General features: G+C 50.1%; 3 protein-coding genes and 1 pseudogene across 3 annotated transcripts; all 4 read left to right on the top strand.

Annotated features, from left to right (window-relative positions):
* Positions 1-1916: 1916 nt before the first annotated feature.
* LOC105009138 lies at positions 1917-2815 on the top strand (annotated as a pseudogene).
* A 6970-nt stretch (positions 2816-9785) lies between these two features.
* On the top strand, positions 9786-10671 carry LOC109615452 (piggyBac transposable element-derived protein 4-like). The gene has a single exon (XM_020044750.2). The coding sequence runs from the start codon at positions 9786-9788 to the stop codon at positions 10593-10595; it is 810 nt and encodes a 269-aa protein (XP_019900309.2). The 3' UTR covers positions 10596-10671.
* On the top strand, positions 10629-12476 carry LOC109615453 (piggyBac transposable element-derived protein 4-like). The gene is made up of 2 exons (XM_020044751.3): positions 10629-10866; positions 10978-12476. Exons 1-2 carry the CDS (start codon positions 10644-10646, stop codon positions 11295-11297), a joined length of 543 nt encoding a protein of 180 aa, XP_019900310.2. The 5' UTR covers positions 10629-10643; the 3' UTR covers positions 11298-12476.
* A 1865-nt stretch (positions 12477-14341) lies between these two features.
* On the top strand, positions 14342-16880 carry LOC114834964 (piggyBac transposable element-derived protein 4-like). The gene is made up of 2 exons (XM_029118767.2): positions 14342-15622; positions 15772-16880. Exons 1-2 carry the CDS (start codon positions 14428-14430, stop codon positions 16770-16772), a joined length of 2196 nt encoding a protein of 731 aa, XP_028974600.2. The 5' UTR covers positions 14342-14427; the 3' UTR covers positions 16773-16880.
* The last annotated feature ends 238 nt before the right edge of the window (positions 16881-17118 follow it).

The following is a 17118-nucleotide window of genomic DNA, read 5'->3' as shown; positions in this document are numbered from 1 at the left end:
AATATCCGTGAACACATTTCCTGTTCGCGCGATAGTTGCTGGAGATGCTACGTTAAAACAAAAGTGTGTCCAATGGTAGGATGCAACAATGGCGAGACTTTAGAACATTTGTTAGTCGACAATGCTAGATTTAAAAAAGTGTGGGATCTTATGGGTGGAATACGTTTTAATATTGAAATAAATGTTAAATCAGTTATGTATGGTATTTTTAAGGGATCAGAGAAGAGATACATATTTTGGATAATTGTATGCATTGTGAATTGCAAATTATGGAAACCAAGATGTCTAGTAATTTTTTATCAAATGACCATCTCTGGAGAAATTGTTTTGAAACAAATTATGACTGAACTTCGATGAAGGAAGAAACAAGAACAAATAGAGAAAATAACTGTACCTTGGTACATCTGGGACATTTAATAATGTAATGTGGAACCTGAAGTACCTTTTTGTATTCATGGCATAACTTGGACATTTAATACCTTGTGTAACTAAACTTAATGAAGTATCTTTAACCTTTTCACGCGTGAGTTTCAAATATGCCTTAACGGCCCCCCAGAGTGAGTTTTTTTGCGCGTGAGTTCAGCACTCACTCAGAGTTCCAGAATTTGATTGTGACGTCACAAAACATTTAATCTGCAGCTTCCCAAAAACACCACGCTGCTTACTGGTTATGCATCTAATTTTTTATTTAAATTATATTAACAAACTTCTACAGGTAGTAACTGTTAAAAATGTATATTGAATAATTATGAACCAATCTTAAAAATGCTGTCTTATTTCTAAAGATCGCGGCGAGAAAGATACTGAAACGCTTCACTTGTTGTATCAATAAAACATACGCAATCTATCAGGCAATAGGTGGTATGTAAATAGTTTTACGTAATTATTCAGAAGCTCTCAAAAAAGTATAGATTCCGATTCTTGCATTTAGTAATGGACAAATGCGATCAGTGAAAAGGTAGATTTTTTGAAGATTACGAGCTTTTTTCTCAACAAAATAGTGCTACTGTTTTAGTTTGCGCCATCGGTCTGCCAATTGAACTATTGTGCGTGAACCCTACCAAAACAAACTGACTGGATTAACCCCACGTTAGCTACATGCATTGAGTGTTGACATGAAGTCACTTTGCCAGGTAAGGAACACTAAATACATTGCATTGCAAGCTTCTCTTTTTGACTCAAATTCAAAGAGCTGCAAAGAGCTGGTTTATGTGTAACTGTAGCTAGCTAGCAAACGTCAGCTAACCACTAGCAAACGTCAGCTAACCGCTAGCAAACGTCAGCTAACCGCTAGCAAACGTCAGCTAACCGCTAGCAAACGTCAGCTAACCGCTAGCTAACAAAGTTTGACCTGTAATGCAGTGCAGCTAAAATGAAGATCATAGTTTCCCCAGGATGGCAAATCTGTCCGAAAGACTGGCAAATGTAAATGACCATCGGGTCTTAGAGTAACTCACCTTTCTTTATCTTTGATTGATAAAAAGCATAGCAGCACCCTCAACAGGTAACGTAACTTGAAAGTTTTTACACAATGATTTTGACAGGTTGTCAGCTCTTTCAGGAAATGGTTAGATGCTCTATAGTAGTCGCTAATATAATTCGTTTTTGCGTATTATATTTATTGTAGAAAATCTAACTTCTAGTGTTGGCTACCTGTTGGTACGTAAGTAACACTTTTTTATGCTTGCTACCTGGTTAATAACATAGTGTGGTCTTGAAACAATTACAATCAGGAAATGAAGTTATAAACGCTGTTTGAGCTAAATGTGAGTAAATAACAGCGCGGTCTGACCAGCCATTGTTACGTCACTCGTACCTAGGCGTTCTAATGATGCGTTCTAAACGATACGTTCTAATCACACCGGTGTGATCGTACGCTTCAGGGACCACTCTAGACTGATCACACCAGTGTGATCGTACGCGTCAAAGGGTTAAAAAGCAAAGGGGGTAAAGGACTCGGAAAAGGAAGAACCAAGCGCCATCGCAAAGTTCTCTGCGATAACATCCAGGGAATCACCAAGCCTGCCATTCACCGCCTGGCTTGCTGTGACTGTGTGAAGCGCATCTCTGGTTTGATCTAGGAGGAGGCCCTGTTGTGGAACTGATGTACAGTATACTTGGTCCAATACATGTATAAACGGGTTACTAGTTAAAGGTACTGAGTCCCCATGTTTGGATGAGAAAAGGTATGTAGGAGAGGGGGATCTGGTATTTGCCTAGGGGGCATCATTGACTGGTATCGGCAGATTATAAGGTTACTCATTAAACTGCATATTTGTATAACTCATCAGGGCATCTATTGTCTGTCTGGATGCTGAAAAGAGCTCTTTAGAGTTCTAGAGGTTACCCATATGGGGAAGGACAGCTTGCCCCTTGTGTGAAACCTAGTTATTGACAGAACAAAGGGAATGTGTTTTATTGACAAGACAGATGGGCAACATTTACCACACCCCTTTGAACTGTAATAAATACGGACTGTTCATGTATCTACTTCAGAGACTCCTCGGGTGATTATTTTGTAATCATTTGACGCGTGTCTCTATTTGCAAATAAACCGTTAATTATGCCAAGAGAATTTCGTCTCTGTACTTCCTCCTTCAAGAGTTCTGATCAATGGAATTGCCTTCACAGACAAAGTGTCCTGAAAGTGTTTCTGGAGAATGTGATCCGTGATGCAGTCACTTACACAGAGCATGCCAAGAGAAAGGCTGTGACCGCCATGGGCATGGTTTACGCTCTGAAACGCCAGGGACGCACCATGTATGGCTTCGGCGGGAAAAGGCTTTGTCTTCGCAGCTCGAGCATTCCATCGTGAACCCAAAGGCTCTTTTAAGAGCCTCCCATTACCGCTTAAAAAAAGAGTCTATTCCATCCATGTTGTCCAGGTGGGTTGTACTGGGGTCCCGTGTGACACAAACATGAGCCACCGCATGCAGCAAGAGTGTACGTCCATTGGCCCAAATGAAAAAGGTGCAATTCCGCATAGCCACAAATGTTGCTTTTTTCCTTGGCCTCTATGAATGATGGAAGAGTGCATGTGTAATACTTGTAGTAATCTGTTGTGAATGTTGTGACCTTGTTTATTCTACACTACCGATAATAAAGGCTCTGCTCTTTGCTAGACCCGGGCCCTGTACAGGGAGAGAGCAAAGCGCAGGAGTTGAGGTCAGCCTTACCTGACACAGAGGTTTTCCCGGGCCGCTGGTCGTCATGATGTCTACGTAGGTCTTGATGATGGCGTGGGGGGCGGGTTTTCTGGCGGGATTTGAGCCGTGACCGGTAGGGGGGGGGGGAGCCATGAGAGCTCCACGCACGTGACGTGTTCTCAGGCAAGTCCATTTGCATGGCTGCCTCTTCATAGGAGCGGTTATCGCCCTCCCCCTCTCATTTGTTTGAGATCAGCAACAAGCCATCGTCCTGCCCGAGCCAGCAAAGTCAGCGCAAAAGAAGGGCTCCAAGAAAGCCGTGACCAATACCGCAGGGAAAGGCGAGAAGGAGAGCTACGCCATCTACGTGTACCAAGTCCTGAAGCAGGTCCACCCTGACAACGGCATCTCCACCGGCAACTCTTTCGTGAATGACATCTTTGAACTCATTGCTAGCTAGTTCTGTGTTGTGGAAATTATTGAACTGATGTATACTTGGTCCTATACATGTATAAATGGGTTACTAGTTAATGGTACCGAGCCCCCCATGTTTGGATGAGAAAAGGAATGTGTTAGATAGGGATCTGGTGTTGCCTTAGGGGCATCCTTAACCGGCACCAGCGGAGTGTCTATCTGTCTATTGTCCAGACATTGTGACTTTTCAGGAGTTGAGAAGGTTACCCATGTGAGGGAGGACAGCCTGTCCCATGTGATAGAACAAAGGAAATGTGTTTTATTGACATAGGACAGATGGGCAACAACTTACCACATCCCTTTTGACTGTAATAAATACAGACTGTTCATGTATTAAGTTAGAGACTCCTCGGATGATTATGTTTGTAAGCGTTTCACGCGTCTCTCTTATTTGCAAATAATTAATAAAACTGGTAAATTGTGCCAAGAGGATTTGGTCTCTGTACTTCCTTCTTTAAGGGTTCTGATCGACAAAATTGCCATCACATCTGTCACCTGGCCCACTACATCAAGAGGTCTACCATCACGTCCACAAAAACAGCCTCAAGAGTCACGCCTAGGGAGGCTGCACGGAGAAGACCAAAAACAACACTACATGACACCTGTAGTAGCACCGGTATTAGTGGTCACCAGTATGCCTAGCCGCTTGCCAACACAAACGCACAACACCTACTCTACAACACCACAGCCTCAGCTATTGCCATCTCACACAAGATCTTGCATGTGTTTTACACCCCCGAAAATAGCTCCTCTTGAAAACACCCCGGACCACACGCTTTTATGCCCTTTCCCGGGAACTCGGCTAACTACACATCAAGTGCCACTTGCATTCGGATGCACTTTTAACCCATTTAAGAGATGAATAGCACAAGAAAACTAGTGCGCACAGCTCCCGGTGACAGTCGAACTGTGATGTTTTCACAGAGTTGCAACCATACGCACGGGGCAGTGGCAGCCTACATTACTTTATTCTCAACCCAGACAAGTCTGCTCGCTGACCCGTACACTTTTGGATTTCCACACAGCTCTGTGCGTGACTTTTCAGCAGATATTCGCCAGGAGAAAACACAAGTGGTAGGGCATTTGGGAAGACTTGAGATGCAGAGCAGGATAGTAGTTAATGTAGGGTATAATGTGTCAGAATGGTGATTTATGGCCCTGGAGGGCGGGGCTTCCATACTGATGTGACAGGTGGGCGGGACACTGGTTTGTAGGGTGGGACTTCCGGTATGACGTGTGTACGGGCGGGACTTCAGGAGTGACGTACGCATGTCCGGTGACTTTGTGATTTATGATTACATTAATGTATGCACTACAGACTCGAGTTCCTGGAGTGTGGTGGTGTTGACCCATTCCGGTCAATTACAATTGCTTCGGCTTGCATGAAAGTCTTTTGCAACAGATTGTAGTCTCTCTACACTCCCGCTGCCCGTAGTAGCGACCGAGGAAGCGTCGCCATGGCAACTGAGCACCTGACTAACCTGCGAAGGAGCCAAACTAGTCAGAGCGCTACTAACCCGGAGCTCATCCCCACCGGGTTGTGTAGAAACTGAGTTTTAGTAATTAGTTACGTCAGTAACGCTACTAACACCAAAAATAGACTGTACACCAAGCGTTTCTCTTTCCCCTCTCGCAACGATCCGAGCGGGAACGAGGCGAGAGGGGGGTAAAACTCAGACGACGGCACCCTGCTCTGCCGAGTGTGTGAATGAGGGCAAACCCCCAGAGCACACGTCGCTGTCTATAGGCAGCGGGTTCTGCCTCACATCGGTTCTGTTTACAAACGAGCCGAGCTTGGTCACTGATAGAGTGCAGGAATCCCCCTGAAGGGAGAAGAGAGGGGAAACAGCTGTGCAGCCTGTATTAGACTGCGCAGCGAAAAACTTCAGTGAAGACGGCGTTGATCTAATAGGGCCGTTCATGTCACACAACTCACGTTGAGTTTCTCTGCCCACTATCATGGGATGGGGCTGAGAAGTCAGGGGAATAACAGTCACAACCTCAGGAGGCTGAGACTGGAGGGAAACTCGTCTTTCTTTGAAAATGTAATTACCTGCCGTAGCTTTATTACAATTCAAAAACACACTACTGGGAGCCGGGGCACAGCTGGAACTGCCGTGCTCCGCGGCCACGCCTAGTCAGGTGCGTCTCCGCTTCTGTCCCGCTGGCCAGGGACCGTGCTTCGGACCTGCAGCAGAGGGTTTGGGTGCCCTCGGACGTGCCGCGGAGGAGGGGAGAGAGGATGTAGCAGCTGCCGACTTCGTCTCTCTAGAAAGGGGAGGGGTTTCACCGTGGCGCCTGGCTCCGCACCGTGCTGAGGAGCCCGGCCGGGCTGACTTCTTCCCTCTCTCGGCGCTCGTCTGCTTGGCAAGGGGAAGATGCTTGGCGAGCTGGCGGCGGTCGTCCTCTATTTTTTTAAACGTGTCCGACGCTGTGTCCACTGCGTCACTGAACAGCCCAGACGAAATCACTGGTGCATTGAGGAGGGGGATCTTCTCATTCTCCTGGACCGCAGAGAGTGACAGCCAGAGGTGACGATGTCCCACAACAGCTGTGGCCATGGGGCGCCCTGCGCACGCTGCGTGCACCTGATTGAGGTGCAGTGCTACCTCCGCCATCTGGGAAATCTCACCAATCTCTGCCGCAGAGAGGGTTGAAGTGCCCGTAGTGATTTTGGAGATGGCTGCCAATAACAGAGCCGTGTTATTGGCCGCTGCAACCGTCTGCGCCCCCAGTGTGTGGACCTTGTCCCACAGCTGGGCCGAGAAGTGGTCCTTCAGCACCGGCAGCACAGGTTTCCTACTGTGCCATCCTCGCGATGACGGCAGGAAGTGGGCCGCCATTGCTGGCTCCAATCTGGGGACAGCTGAGCTTATGGCCTCTGTCCTCCCTGCCACCCTGGTGTAAGGCAGATAGGCCTTCACCGGAGCCTTCGCCATCAGAGGAGACTGCCACGAACCCTCCGCGTACTTCGCGAGGCCGGGCAGACTGGGAGCCTCTGGGTCAGGTTCCCTCACACGCTCCGCTCAAGGACCGCCGGCCATCAGGTCGACCTCCTTGGGGGGTGGGAGGGGGGATAAAGGGACCTCCAGCCACAGAGCCGCTCTCTCAATCAATCCAATAAAATCGGATCTGAGAGATGGCTGAGTGGCAGAGGCGTGTGGGGAAAGGTCAGACTTAACCTCCCTCTCCTCACACAGGCCGCCACACCCCAACCCCCGAGGGGGAAGGGGGGGGGGCAAGACTGGGTCAGTGGAGAAGGGCCCAGAGACGGGTCCTCCTCCACATCCCCTAGCTCTGCTTCGTCGGAGTCCTCGCTCCACGATTCCGCAGACGCGGATGAGAGGACCTCCTCTAAAGCAACCCTCTCGCCGAAGAAAGAGAGATGCTATCTCCTAACCGAGACGGAAAGGAGGGCACAACTAGGGCACGCCGGGGGGTCAGACAGGCCCATCCTGGCTTGCTCCGGTCCGAGGCACGCCACACAGGAGTCATGCGGGTCCGCAGCAGCAGCCAGAGAAGAGCAGCGGCATCCAGCCGCAATCAGGTTGTCAATTGACGACGCCATCATAAAGAAAGAACGGCGGCAAAATTTCGTCAGTGCAATAGTAAAATTTGTGATGTTCAGCTTAGCTGAAGAAAAAGGGAGGCTGAGTGTAGGGTTCACTCAGTTATATAGGGGCATGTGTGCCCTGATTGGCTGAGCCATAGTGCATTTTAACTTTCAGTGATGGCCGCGCACGCGGCAGGGTAAACCACTAGGAGCAAAGCCCCTCTAGGGGGCGGAGCTCCACGATATATAACAGAAGACTACCGTCTGAGAACAGGGTTATTGTCAGGGGATTGGCCTGTCGTGTACGTTTCTAAGAAAGTTTGATTATGTCTAAACGCATTTGTAGAAATTTACCACTTTTGAAGATCATATTTAAGGCACCGGCAAGTCAACGAAAAGCTATTTTAGAATCAGCATCCACCGACCTCATTCTATCACTCTGTGAAATAGCGCTTAATCTAAGGCGTGGAAATATACCCTTAACAGAATCGCAGCTGCGAAAAGTTAAGAGACAAAAAGACAAAATTATATACGTCTAGCCCTTTGACGCGTACGATCACACCGGTGTGATCAGTCTAGAGTGGTCCCTGAAGCGTACGATCACACCGGTGTGATTAGAACGTCTTGTTTAGAACGCACCATTAGAACCCCTAGGTACGAGTGACGTAACAATGGCTGGTCAGACCGCGCTGTTATTTACTCACATTTAGCTCAAACAGCGTTTATAACTTTATTTCCTGATTGTAATTGTTTCAAGACCACACTATGATATTAACCAGGTAGCAAGCATTAAAAAAAGGTTAATTATGTACCAACAGGCAGCCAACACTAGCAGTTATATTTTCTACAATAAACATAATACACAAAAACGAATGATATTAGTGACTACTATAGAGCATCTAACCATTTCCTGAAAGAGCTGACAAGTTGTCAAAATCATTGTGTAAAAACTTTCTAGAAGTTACGTTACCCGTTGAGGGCGCTGCTATGCTTTCTATCAACCGAAGATAAAGAAAGGTGAGTAACTCTTAAGACCTGATGGTCATATACATTTGCCAGTCTTTCGGGCAGATTTGCCATCCTGGGAAAACTATGATCTTCATTTTCGCTGCACTGAATTACAGGTCACACTTTGTTAGCTAGCGGTTAACTGATGTTTGCTAGCTAGCTAAAGTTACACATCAAACAGCTTTTGCAGCTCTTTGAATTCGAGTCAAAGAGAGAAGCTTGCAATGCACTGTATGTCGTGTTCCTTACCTGGCAAAGTGACTGTTCATGTCAACCGTCTGAATGCCACTCAATGCATGTAGCTAACGTGGGGTTAATCCAGTCAGTTTGTTTTGGTAGGGTTCACTAACAATAGCTCAATTGACAAATCTAGTAGCGAACCGATGGTGCAAACTAAAACAGTATTACAGCACTACTTTTGTACTGCATTTGCCTGCATTGCACATGTATACATCCCACTTGTAAAGTTTCTGACCTCTTGTTTGCACTGTTGGTTAGATGCTAACTGCATTTCTTAGTATTGTACTTGTTCAGTGACAAAGATGAATCTAAAAAAATCTAAACTCATAATACGCCTCACACTAAAACGAATGATGTTAGCAACAACTTACCATATCCCGGGTGAGCTGACGCCTGGTCAAAATCATTGGGCAAATAAATCCATAGATGTTAGTAACCCGAAAGTAGCTAACGTTTGTTGGCGCTGCTATGTTCGTTTATGCGAATCAACCAAATATAATGGTAAGCGGAAGAGTATGTATGTATGTAGATTGGTTATCCTAATTGAACGGACGGTCAGCCCCAGTCATTTCCATTCGCTTGCCTTCTGGACATATTGGTGAATCAGCTCCTTTTTGATTGTCTTAGGTTGGGTTGACCTTACGACTCCCATACTGCATTGCAATGTAAACAAAAATGGCCACGCACTCAGGCCGTATTTATCTAAAATAGCTCAAACTCATCACTATAACCTTGAAACAAACTATTTACACCAACCTCTTAAGTATGCAAGAATCGGAATTCATTATTTGTCATATGCACTTAAAACATGTGAATAATAACATGAATAAAGAAATTTTTACCACACAAATCATTATCAGATAGTAAGCTTGTTTTATTGATACAAGTGACGCGTGCCAGTACTTTTCGCGCCGGTACTCATTCATGAAAATAACATCACCGCTGACAGTCGCTCATTAGTTATTCTGTAATCTAATTTACCTAGCTACTACATTTTTTGGAGGTAATACAATGTCTTTCAAACGGAGACAGCTAACAAATGAAGACATAGTTGAGTTGTTTTTTAATTCTGACAATGAGTCAGAATATCAGAGTGAGGCGTCAGACTCTGACAGTGACCAGGAGCTATCCCCTAATCTTGTGGCTATGGAGAACCCTGAGGTAACCACCCAAATCCTCATGGAAAATGGTGATGAGGATGGAGGCAGGCCACTTGTGGGTGATGTGATGGAAGTCAGCAGCAGACACTGGAAGAACAACAGTCATTTTACCCCCCCTGTCCCTGCCATTGCCTTTGATGAGGGCCAGTCAGGAGTGCAAACCAGTTTGCATCTCCCACTGAGGCAGAGTGCTTCAAGCTCTTTATGACAGAGCAGCTGGTTGGAGACATAGTGGAGGAGACCAACCGCTATGCACTGGAGCTGCAGGAGAAGACAGAGCCAGGAGTAAGGGGAAAGCTTGTCAAGTGGGTGTCAACAACTGTTAATGAAATGTATACCTTCTTGGTGGCTGTCCTCCTCATGGGAATAGTGAGGAAGAACTCCCTGAGGGAATATTGGAGTTCAGATCCCATGTTTGCTACACCCTTCTTTGCAACACTCTTTTCCCAAGACCGCTTCTTAGTCCTCCTACGATGCCTGCACTTTGCCAATAACGCCACAGTAAACCTCCAAGATCCCTTGCACAAAATAAGGAGAGTTCTATCAGGACTGACAAAAACATTTGGTCAGGTCTTTGTCCCCTACAAAGATCTGTGCATCGACGAATCCCTAATGCTGTGGAAGGGTAGGTTGTCCTTTCGACAATATATTCCCTCCAAAAGACACAGGTTCAGGGTCAAATTCTTTCTTCTGTGTGATGTCAAGACAGGATTTGTTCAGGACATTATAATATACACAGGGTCCACTACTGACATCCAGCATTATGAGGGTCTTGGTGTGTCTGGATCAGTGGTAATGACCATGTTGGCTCCTCACCTTGGCAAGGGCCACACACTTTATGTGGACAACTGGTACAGCAGTCCAACTCTGTTTCAACATCGCTTGTCTAACAACACTGGGGCCTGTGGCACACTCAGGAGTAACAGGAAGGGGATGCCAAGATTCAGCAGCAGGAAGATGCAGAAAGGGGAGGTTGAATTCTTGGACAATGGGAAACAGTTAGCTGTGAAGTGACATGACAAGAGGGATGTTCATGTCCTTTCCAGTGTCCATACTGCCACCATGTCAGAAACCGGAAGGGTCGACCACCTGACAGGAGAGAGGAAGGTGAAACCTGACTGTGTGCAGGAATACAACAAAAAGATGGGAGCTGTTGATAGGGTTTACATGGTCAACAGCTTTGTGGAGTGTGCCCGCAAAACCACCAAGTGGTACAAGAAGATATTTTTCCATCTTGTGGGCACTGCACTCTTCAACAGCCATATTGTACATCGCCATCTGACAGGTTAGATAACAACTGAACAAGTTGTTTCTTTGTAATTGGATATACACAAATGTCAATATAATTGCATAATGTATCTCTCACTCATTATCTTCAACTCTGTCACACGTATAGGTGAGGTTATCACATACCAAAAATATCGGGAGAACCTCATGAGAGAGCTGCTGGAGGAGCATCACATCCCTCGCCGTCCACCCACAGGAGGCCGGCCTTCTGGTGACAACCCCCTGCGCCTCACTGCACAACATTTCCCAGCTGAAATGCCTCAGACAGATGCCCAAGGCAGCCGAACCAGGAGGCACTGCAAAGTATGTCTGTCCGAGACCAGGAGCAGGAAGCTGAGGAAGTTAACAAAGTACATGTGTGTACCTTGTGACACACCCCTATGTGTTACACCATGCTTTGGGGAGTACCACACTCTCAAGCACTATTGAGCAATTATATTCCTTGTTCTGTTTTGTGTGGTCTTTTTTACTGCCGTGCATGTTTTGTCTTCTAGTAAGTGTCTTAGTACCCAAATAAATTGTTATTGTAAAATGTATTTATAGTTAGTCTTTCGGGGGCATAAGACTTTTTCACAGTACTGTATTTCTAACTTTGTGCGTTATTTATATTCCAGTTAGAGGAATTGTAAATAAAAAAAAAAATTTCAGTGGAATACTCTTATGCAGTGTCGTCAATACAGTTAACTCCTTTTCTTACTGTTTTTAATTCCAAGAAAACTATGCACAAGGCCACTGTATTCAGACCGCCTCTTGATCACAATGAAATTGGCTATACATACATCGACATGAAGATCATAACGTAAACCAACACATTACTGTTTACAGTTTATGCAATTATACAATACTCACCATTGTGTCGGAAAAAGATCCATAGTCACGAATGCATAGCCAGGTCCGGAAGGCGTTCAGCAAATTCTCGTGTCCCAAATAATCTTAACGATTTCATAAAAGTTGACAGACCATAAGGTTAACCTTAGCTATACCCAACCTAGCTAACGTCAATGCATCGGCTAAGTACTTCACCTCTAACCTACCAACACCAACTGAAAAGTTTTAAAAAAAATATTTTCACTGCATATTGCACTGGGGTAGGCTAAATGAAATCCGCTACTGTGTTAAACGGGCTAAGCACTGTTTAACATAATATTACAATTTACACGAGTGCCATGCTTTGCAGATAATGTGCTTTTAGCCACTACAGTAGTACATTAGTTGATGCATTGAAAGAAATACGCTGGCTAATGGCTAGCTCAAGTAAATTCTACACTGCAGAAGTTGTATTGTCAATGTATTATTTAGTTAGTGTTTTTAAAATGATTTACCTATGTTATTGCTGGTTGTCATATAGAAATATAATTTTAAATTGACTGGTCAAAATAAAAAAAAGAACGAAATATATAGCAAACAGCGTGGTTCTGGTAAACTGCAGCGAATGGAGCTGCAGGTCAATCCTGTGACGTCATAATCACATTCTAGAACTCAGAGCTAACACTGAAATCACACGCAAAAAAACTCACGCTGGGTTGCCTGGAAGAGATATTTGGAACTTACAAGTGAAAAGGCTAGAAAGAACACTTCAGTCGCAAGGAAAAGAAAAACCATCAACGAATCTGGAGGTTTTCTACTGCCGTTACTAAGCGTCGCAGTTCCCTTCTTAACCAGTCTAATTGCATCGAGACAGGGTTAAACAACATGGAGCATGCTCAGAAAATGTTTCTGGTGCCACAACATCAGTTGGAAAAACTGCGAGAATCCAAAACGACTAGCACCGATGTAAGACAATCTGTTGAGAATGATTTGGACTCATCGATTCGCAATATGCTGTTGAAGCCTGATATGGATTTACATGAGAAAGCTAAAAGATACTCTGCCATTTTACAAAGATTTTTGACTGTTGTGCGCCAGGGAGAGCTTGATACAAACACACTGACTTTACCCAGATCTGAGACTGGGTCTGATGTATTAACCCTCGTGTCGCCCCGGGGTCCGCCCGACCCGCGGACAGACTTCCCGGGCCCTAGCGTAGCCCCGGGGGTCAGAAAGACCCGCCGACGGACATCCGCCGGCCCGGGCCCTTGGGTACCTAAAAGACCCACCGGTAGCCTGCGCGCGCTCCCCTCCGCCTCGGGGGTCTCTCTGACACGAGAGGAGGGTCCCCCTCTCGCATCGCCTTAGGGTCTCTCTGACACAAGGGTGTCCCCTCTGCCTTAGGGGTCTCTCAGACACGAGAGGAGGGTCCCCCTCTCGCATCGCCTTAGGGTCTCTCTGACACAAGGGTGTCCCCTCCGCCTCGAGGGTCTCTCAGACACGAGAGGAGGGTCTCCCTCTCGCATTGCCTTCGGGTCTCTCTGACACAAGGGTGTCCCCTCTGCCTTAGGGGTCTCTCAGACACGAGAGGAGGGTCCCCCTCTCGCATCGCCTTAGGGTCTCTCTGACACAAGGGTGTCCCCTCCGCCTCGAGGGTCTCTCAGACACGAGAGGAGGGTCCCCCTCTCGCATTGCCTTCGGGTCTCTCTGACACAAGGGTGTCCCCTCTGCCTTAGGGGTCTCTCAGACACGAGAGGAGGGTCCCCCTCTCGCATCGCCTTAGGGTCTCTCTGACACAAGGGTGTCCCCTCTGCCTTAGGGGTCTCTCAGACACGAGAGGAGGTTTCGCCGCCGGCGTTCCCCTCTGCCTTAGGGTCTCTCTGACACAAGGGTGTCCCCTCTGCCTTAGGGGTCTCTCAGACACGAGAGGAGGTTTCGCCGCCGGCGTTCCCCTCTGCCTTAGGGTCTCTCTGACACAAGGGTGTCCCCTCTGCCTTAGGGGTCTCTCAGACACGAGAGGAGGTTTCGCCGCTCGCATCGCCTTAGGGTCTCTCTGACACAAGGGTGTCCCCTCTGCCTTAGGGGTCTCTCAGACACGAGAGGAGGTTTCGCCGGCGGCGTTCCCCTCTGCCTTAGGGTCTCTCTGACACAAGGGTGTCCCCTCTGCCTTAGGGGTCTCTCAGACACGAGAGGAGGTTTCGCCGCTCGCATCGCCTTAGGGTCTCTCTGACACAAGGGTGTCCCCTCCGCCTTAGGGGTCTCTCAGACACGAGAGGAGGTTTCGCCGCCGGCGTTCCCCTCTGCCTTAGGGTCTCTCTGACACAAGGGTGTCCCCTCCGCCTTAGGGGTCTCTCAGACACGAGAGGAGGTTTCGCCGCTCGCATCGCCTTAGGGTCTCTCTGACACAAGGGTGTCCCCTCCGCCTTAGGGGTCTCTCAGACACGAGAGGAGGTTTCGCCGGCGGCGTTCCCCTCTGCCTTAGGGTCTCTCTGACACAAGGGTGTCCCCTCCGCCTTAGGGGTCTCTCAGACACGAGAGGAGGTTCGTCGCCTCAGGGTCTCTTCGCCTCTCGCCCTCGCCTTCGGGTGTCACAGACAGAAGCAAATCGGCAGCGCGCACGACCCACCCCTAGGGCCCCAGCGGAGGGTGTACGTAGCGCGAGAAACAGATACTAACATTGGTCCCGTCCCCTCCACCCAGCGGCGCGTGTGCGCATCCCGCTCGGACGTTCGCTGTCCGGTCCTCGGAAGCGATGGCAGGAGCAGCTAGGCGCCTGGGGAAACAGGTTCCGGAGGCACGCGGCCCGCTCGGCGTCCGGGGCTCTGAAGCGATGCCCGGAGCCGCCAGGTGCACCGCGAAACAGGTTCTAGAACGGATGTTGGCTAATCGCCCGGCCGTCCCGGAGGAGGAGGAGGACGACGATGACGACGAGGAACAGGAGGAGGACGAGGAAAAACGGGAGAACGTGCCAGAGGAGGGCCGGGAAGCGATGCCCGGAGCCGCCAGGTGCACCGCGAAACAGGTTCTAGAACGGATGTTGGCTAATCGCCCGGCCGTCCCGGAGGAGGAGGAGGACGACGATGACGACGAGGAACAGGAGGAGGACGAGGAAAAACGGGAGAACGTGCCAGAGGAGGGCCGGGAAGCGATGCCCGGAGCCGCCAGGTGCACCGCGAAACAGGTTCTAGAACGGATGTTGGCTAATCGCCCGGCCGTCCCGGAGGAGGAGGACGACGAGGACGACGAGGAACAGGAGGATGGCGAGGAACAGGAGGAAGCATCAGAGGAAGAAGACAACCAGGAACACGAGCCGGAGGACGAGGCCTCGTCCTCCTCCTCGTCGTCGGACCAGGAACAAGAGCGATACGTTCCCGGGGCGGAGAGAGATACGTTCCGGTCGAAAAACGGAACGATCGCGTGGTCCTCGGTCGCGTATCCCAGACAGGGCAGGCCGTCGCGACCGAACGTGGCGGCCACGATGCCCCCGGGCCCCACGGAGCACGCCGTCTCCCGCGCGCGGGACGTAGCCTCCGCGTTCCGGCAGTTCATCACACCCGCGATAGAGAGCGTGGTCCTGGAGATGACAAACCTGGAGGGCTCTCGGAAATACAGAGACGGCTGGAAGGCGATGGACGCGATCGACCTGCGCGCGTACGTGGGGCTGCTGATCCTGGCGGGCGTATTCAGGTCCCGAGGCGAGGCCGCGGCCAGTCTGTGGGACGCTGAGAGCGGAAGGCCCGTGTTCCGCGCCACCATGCCTCTGAAAGTCTTTCACACGTACTCGAGGCTGCTGCGATTCGACGACCGCGAGTCGCGCCCGGAGAGACGCGCCACAGACAAACTCGCGGCCATACGAGAGGTCTGGGACAAGTGGTCCGAGCGGCTCCCGTTCCTCTACAACCCGGGCCCTCACGTGACGGTGGACGAGCAACTGGTCCCGTTCAGAGGTGGGTAACGCACGCGCTCACGCACGCTAGCGGCAGAGGCGCGTTTGTAGGAAAAACCTAGGGCCGCCCGACACCCGGTGACTATCATCATGATCATCATCATCATCATGATGATGACCGTCTCTCCTCGTCTCTCCCCCCGTCCCCAGGTCGTTGCCCTTTCCGCCAGTACATGCCCAGCAAGCCCGCGAGGTACGGGATCAAGTCGTGGGTGGCGTGCGACGCTAAATCCAGCTACGCGTGGAAGATGCAAGTGTACACCGGGAAGCCAGCCGCGGGCGGCCCGGAGAAGAACCAGGGCATGCGGGTGGTGCTCGATGTGACAGAGGGGCTCAGGGGGCACAACGTGACGTGCGACAATTTCTTCACCTCCTACGAACTGGGACAGCGCCTCCTGGCCCGGGGGCTCACGATGGTGGGCACGGTTCGCAAGAACAAGCCCGAGCTCCCTGCCGCGCTGCTCGCGACCAAGGCCCGAGAGGTGTTCTCGTCCAGGTTCGCGTTCACCCCGAGCGCCACTCTAGTGTCCTACCTGCCCAAGAGAAGCAAGAACGTGTTACTGCTGAGCACGCTGCACACGGACGCGTCGGTGAGCGAGCGCCAGGACAGGAAACCCGCCCTCATCCTGGACTACAACAGCAACAAAGGAGGGGTGGACAACCTAGACAAGGTGGTCGGAACCTACAGCTGCCGGCGGATGACGGCCCGCTGGCCCCTGGCGGTCTTCCACAACATAATCGACGTCTCCGCGTACAACGCCTTCGTGATATGGAGGGAGCTCAACCCCGGCTGGATGACCCGTAAGAGGAACAAGAGGAGGGTCTTCCTGGAGCAGCTGGGGAAAGCTCTCGTGACGCCGCTCATGGAAAGAAGGGCGCGTATCCCGCGCACACACTCGTCCGCGGCGCTCGTGAAAGCCGCGCAGAGCGCTAGAGCCGGGGTTCGCCCCGAGGGCCTGGAAGCCGCTGCCCGTGCCCCTGGCCCTGCCCCTGCCAGTAAGAGGAAGAGGTGTCAGAGCTGCCCGCCCAAGAAAGACTGTAAAACCCACACGGTGTGCAGCGGGTGTAAGAGATACGTATGCAAACGCTGCACGCACGCCTACTGTCCCACGTGCGCCGACTGGGGGTTTACACAAGAAGAGACGGACTGACCCGGGGCGCGCGGGGTGTTTGTTCAGCCCCGGGGGTCCCCCGGACCCCACCGATTTATCCCGCCACCCTGCCCTCGCCCTGGGGTCTCTCCGACCCGCCGTTAGCATACCAGTTCCCCTCGCCCTGGGGTCTCTCCGACCCACGGTTATCCCGCACCCTCCCCTCGCCCCTGGGGTCTCTCCGACCCGCCGTTAGACAGCACCCTGCCCTCGCCCCTGGGGTCTCCCCGACCCGCCGTTAGACAGCACCCTGCCCTCGCCCCTGGGGTCTCCCCGACCCGCCGTTAGACAGCACCCTGCCCTCGCCCCTGGGGTCTCCCCGACCTGCCGTTAGCATACCAGTTCC

This window comes from Esox lucius, chromosome 13 (genome assembly GCF_011004845.1).
Source record: "Esox lucius isolate fEsoLuc1 chromosome 13, fEsoLuc1.pri, whole genome shotgun sequence".
NCBI lineage: Eukaryota > Metazoa > Chordata > Actinopteri > Esociformes > Esocidae > Esox > Esox lucius.
The sequence above is the reverse complement of the archived record's forward strand: the minus strand, read 5'-3'. Positions and strand labels throughout refer to the sequence as shown.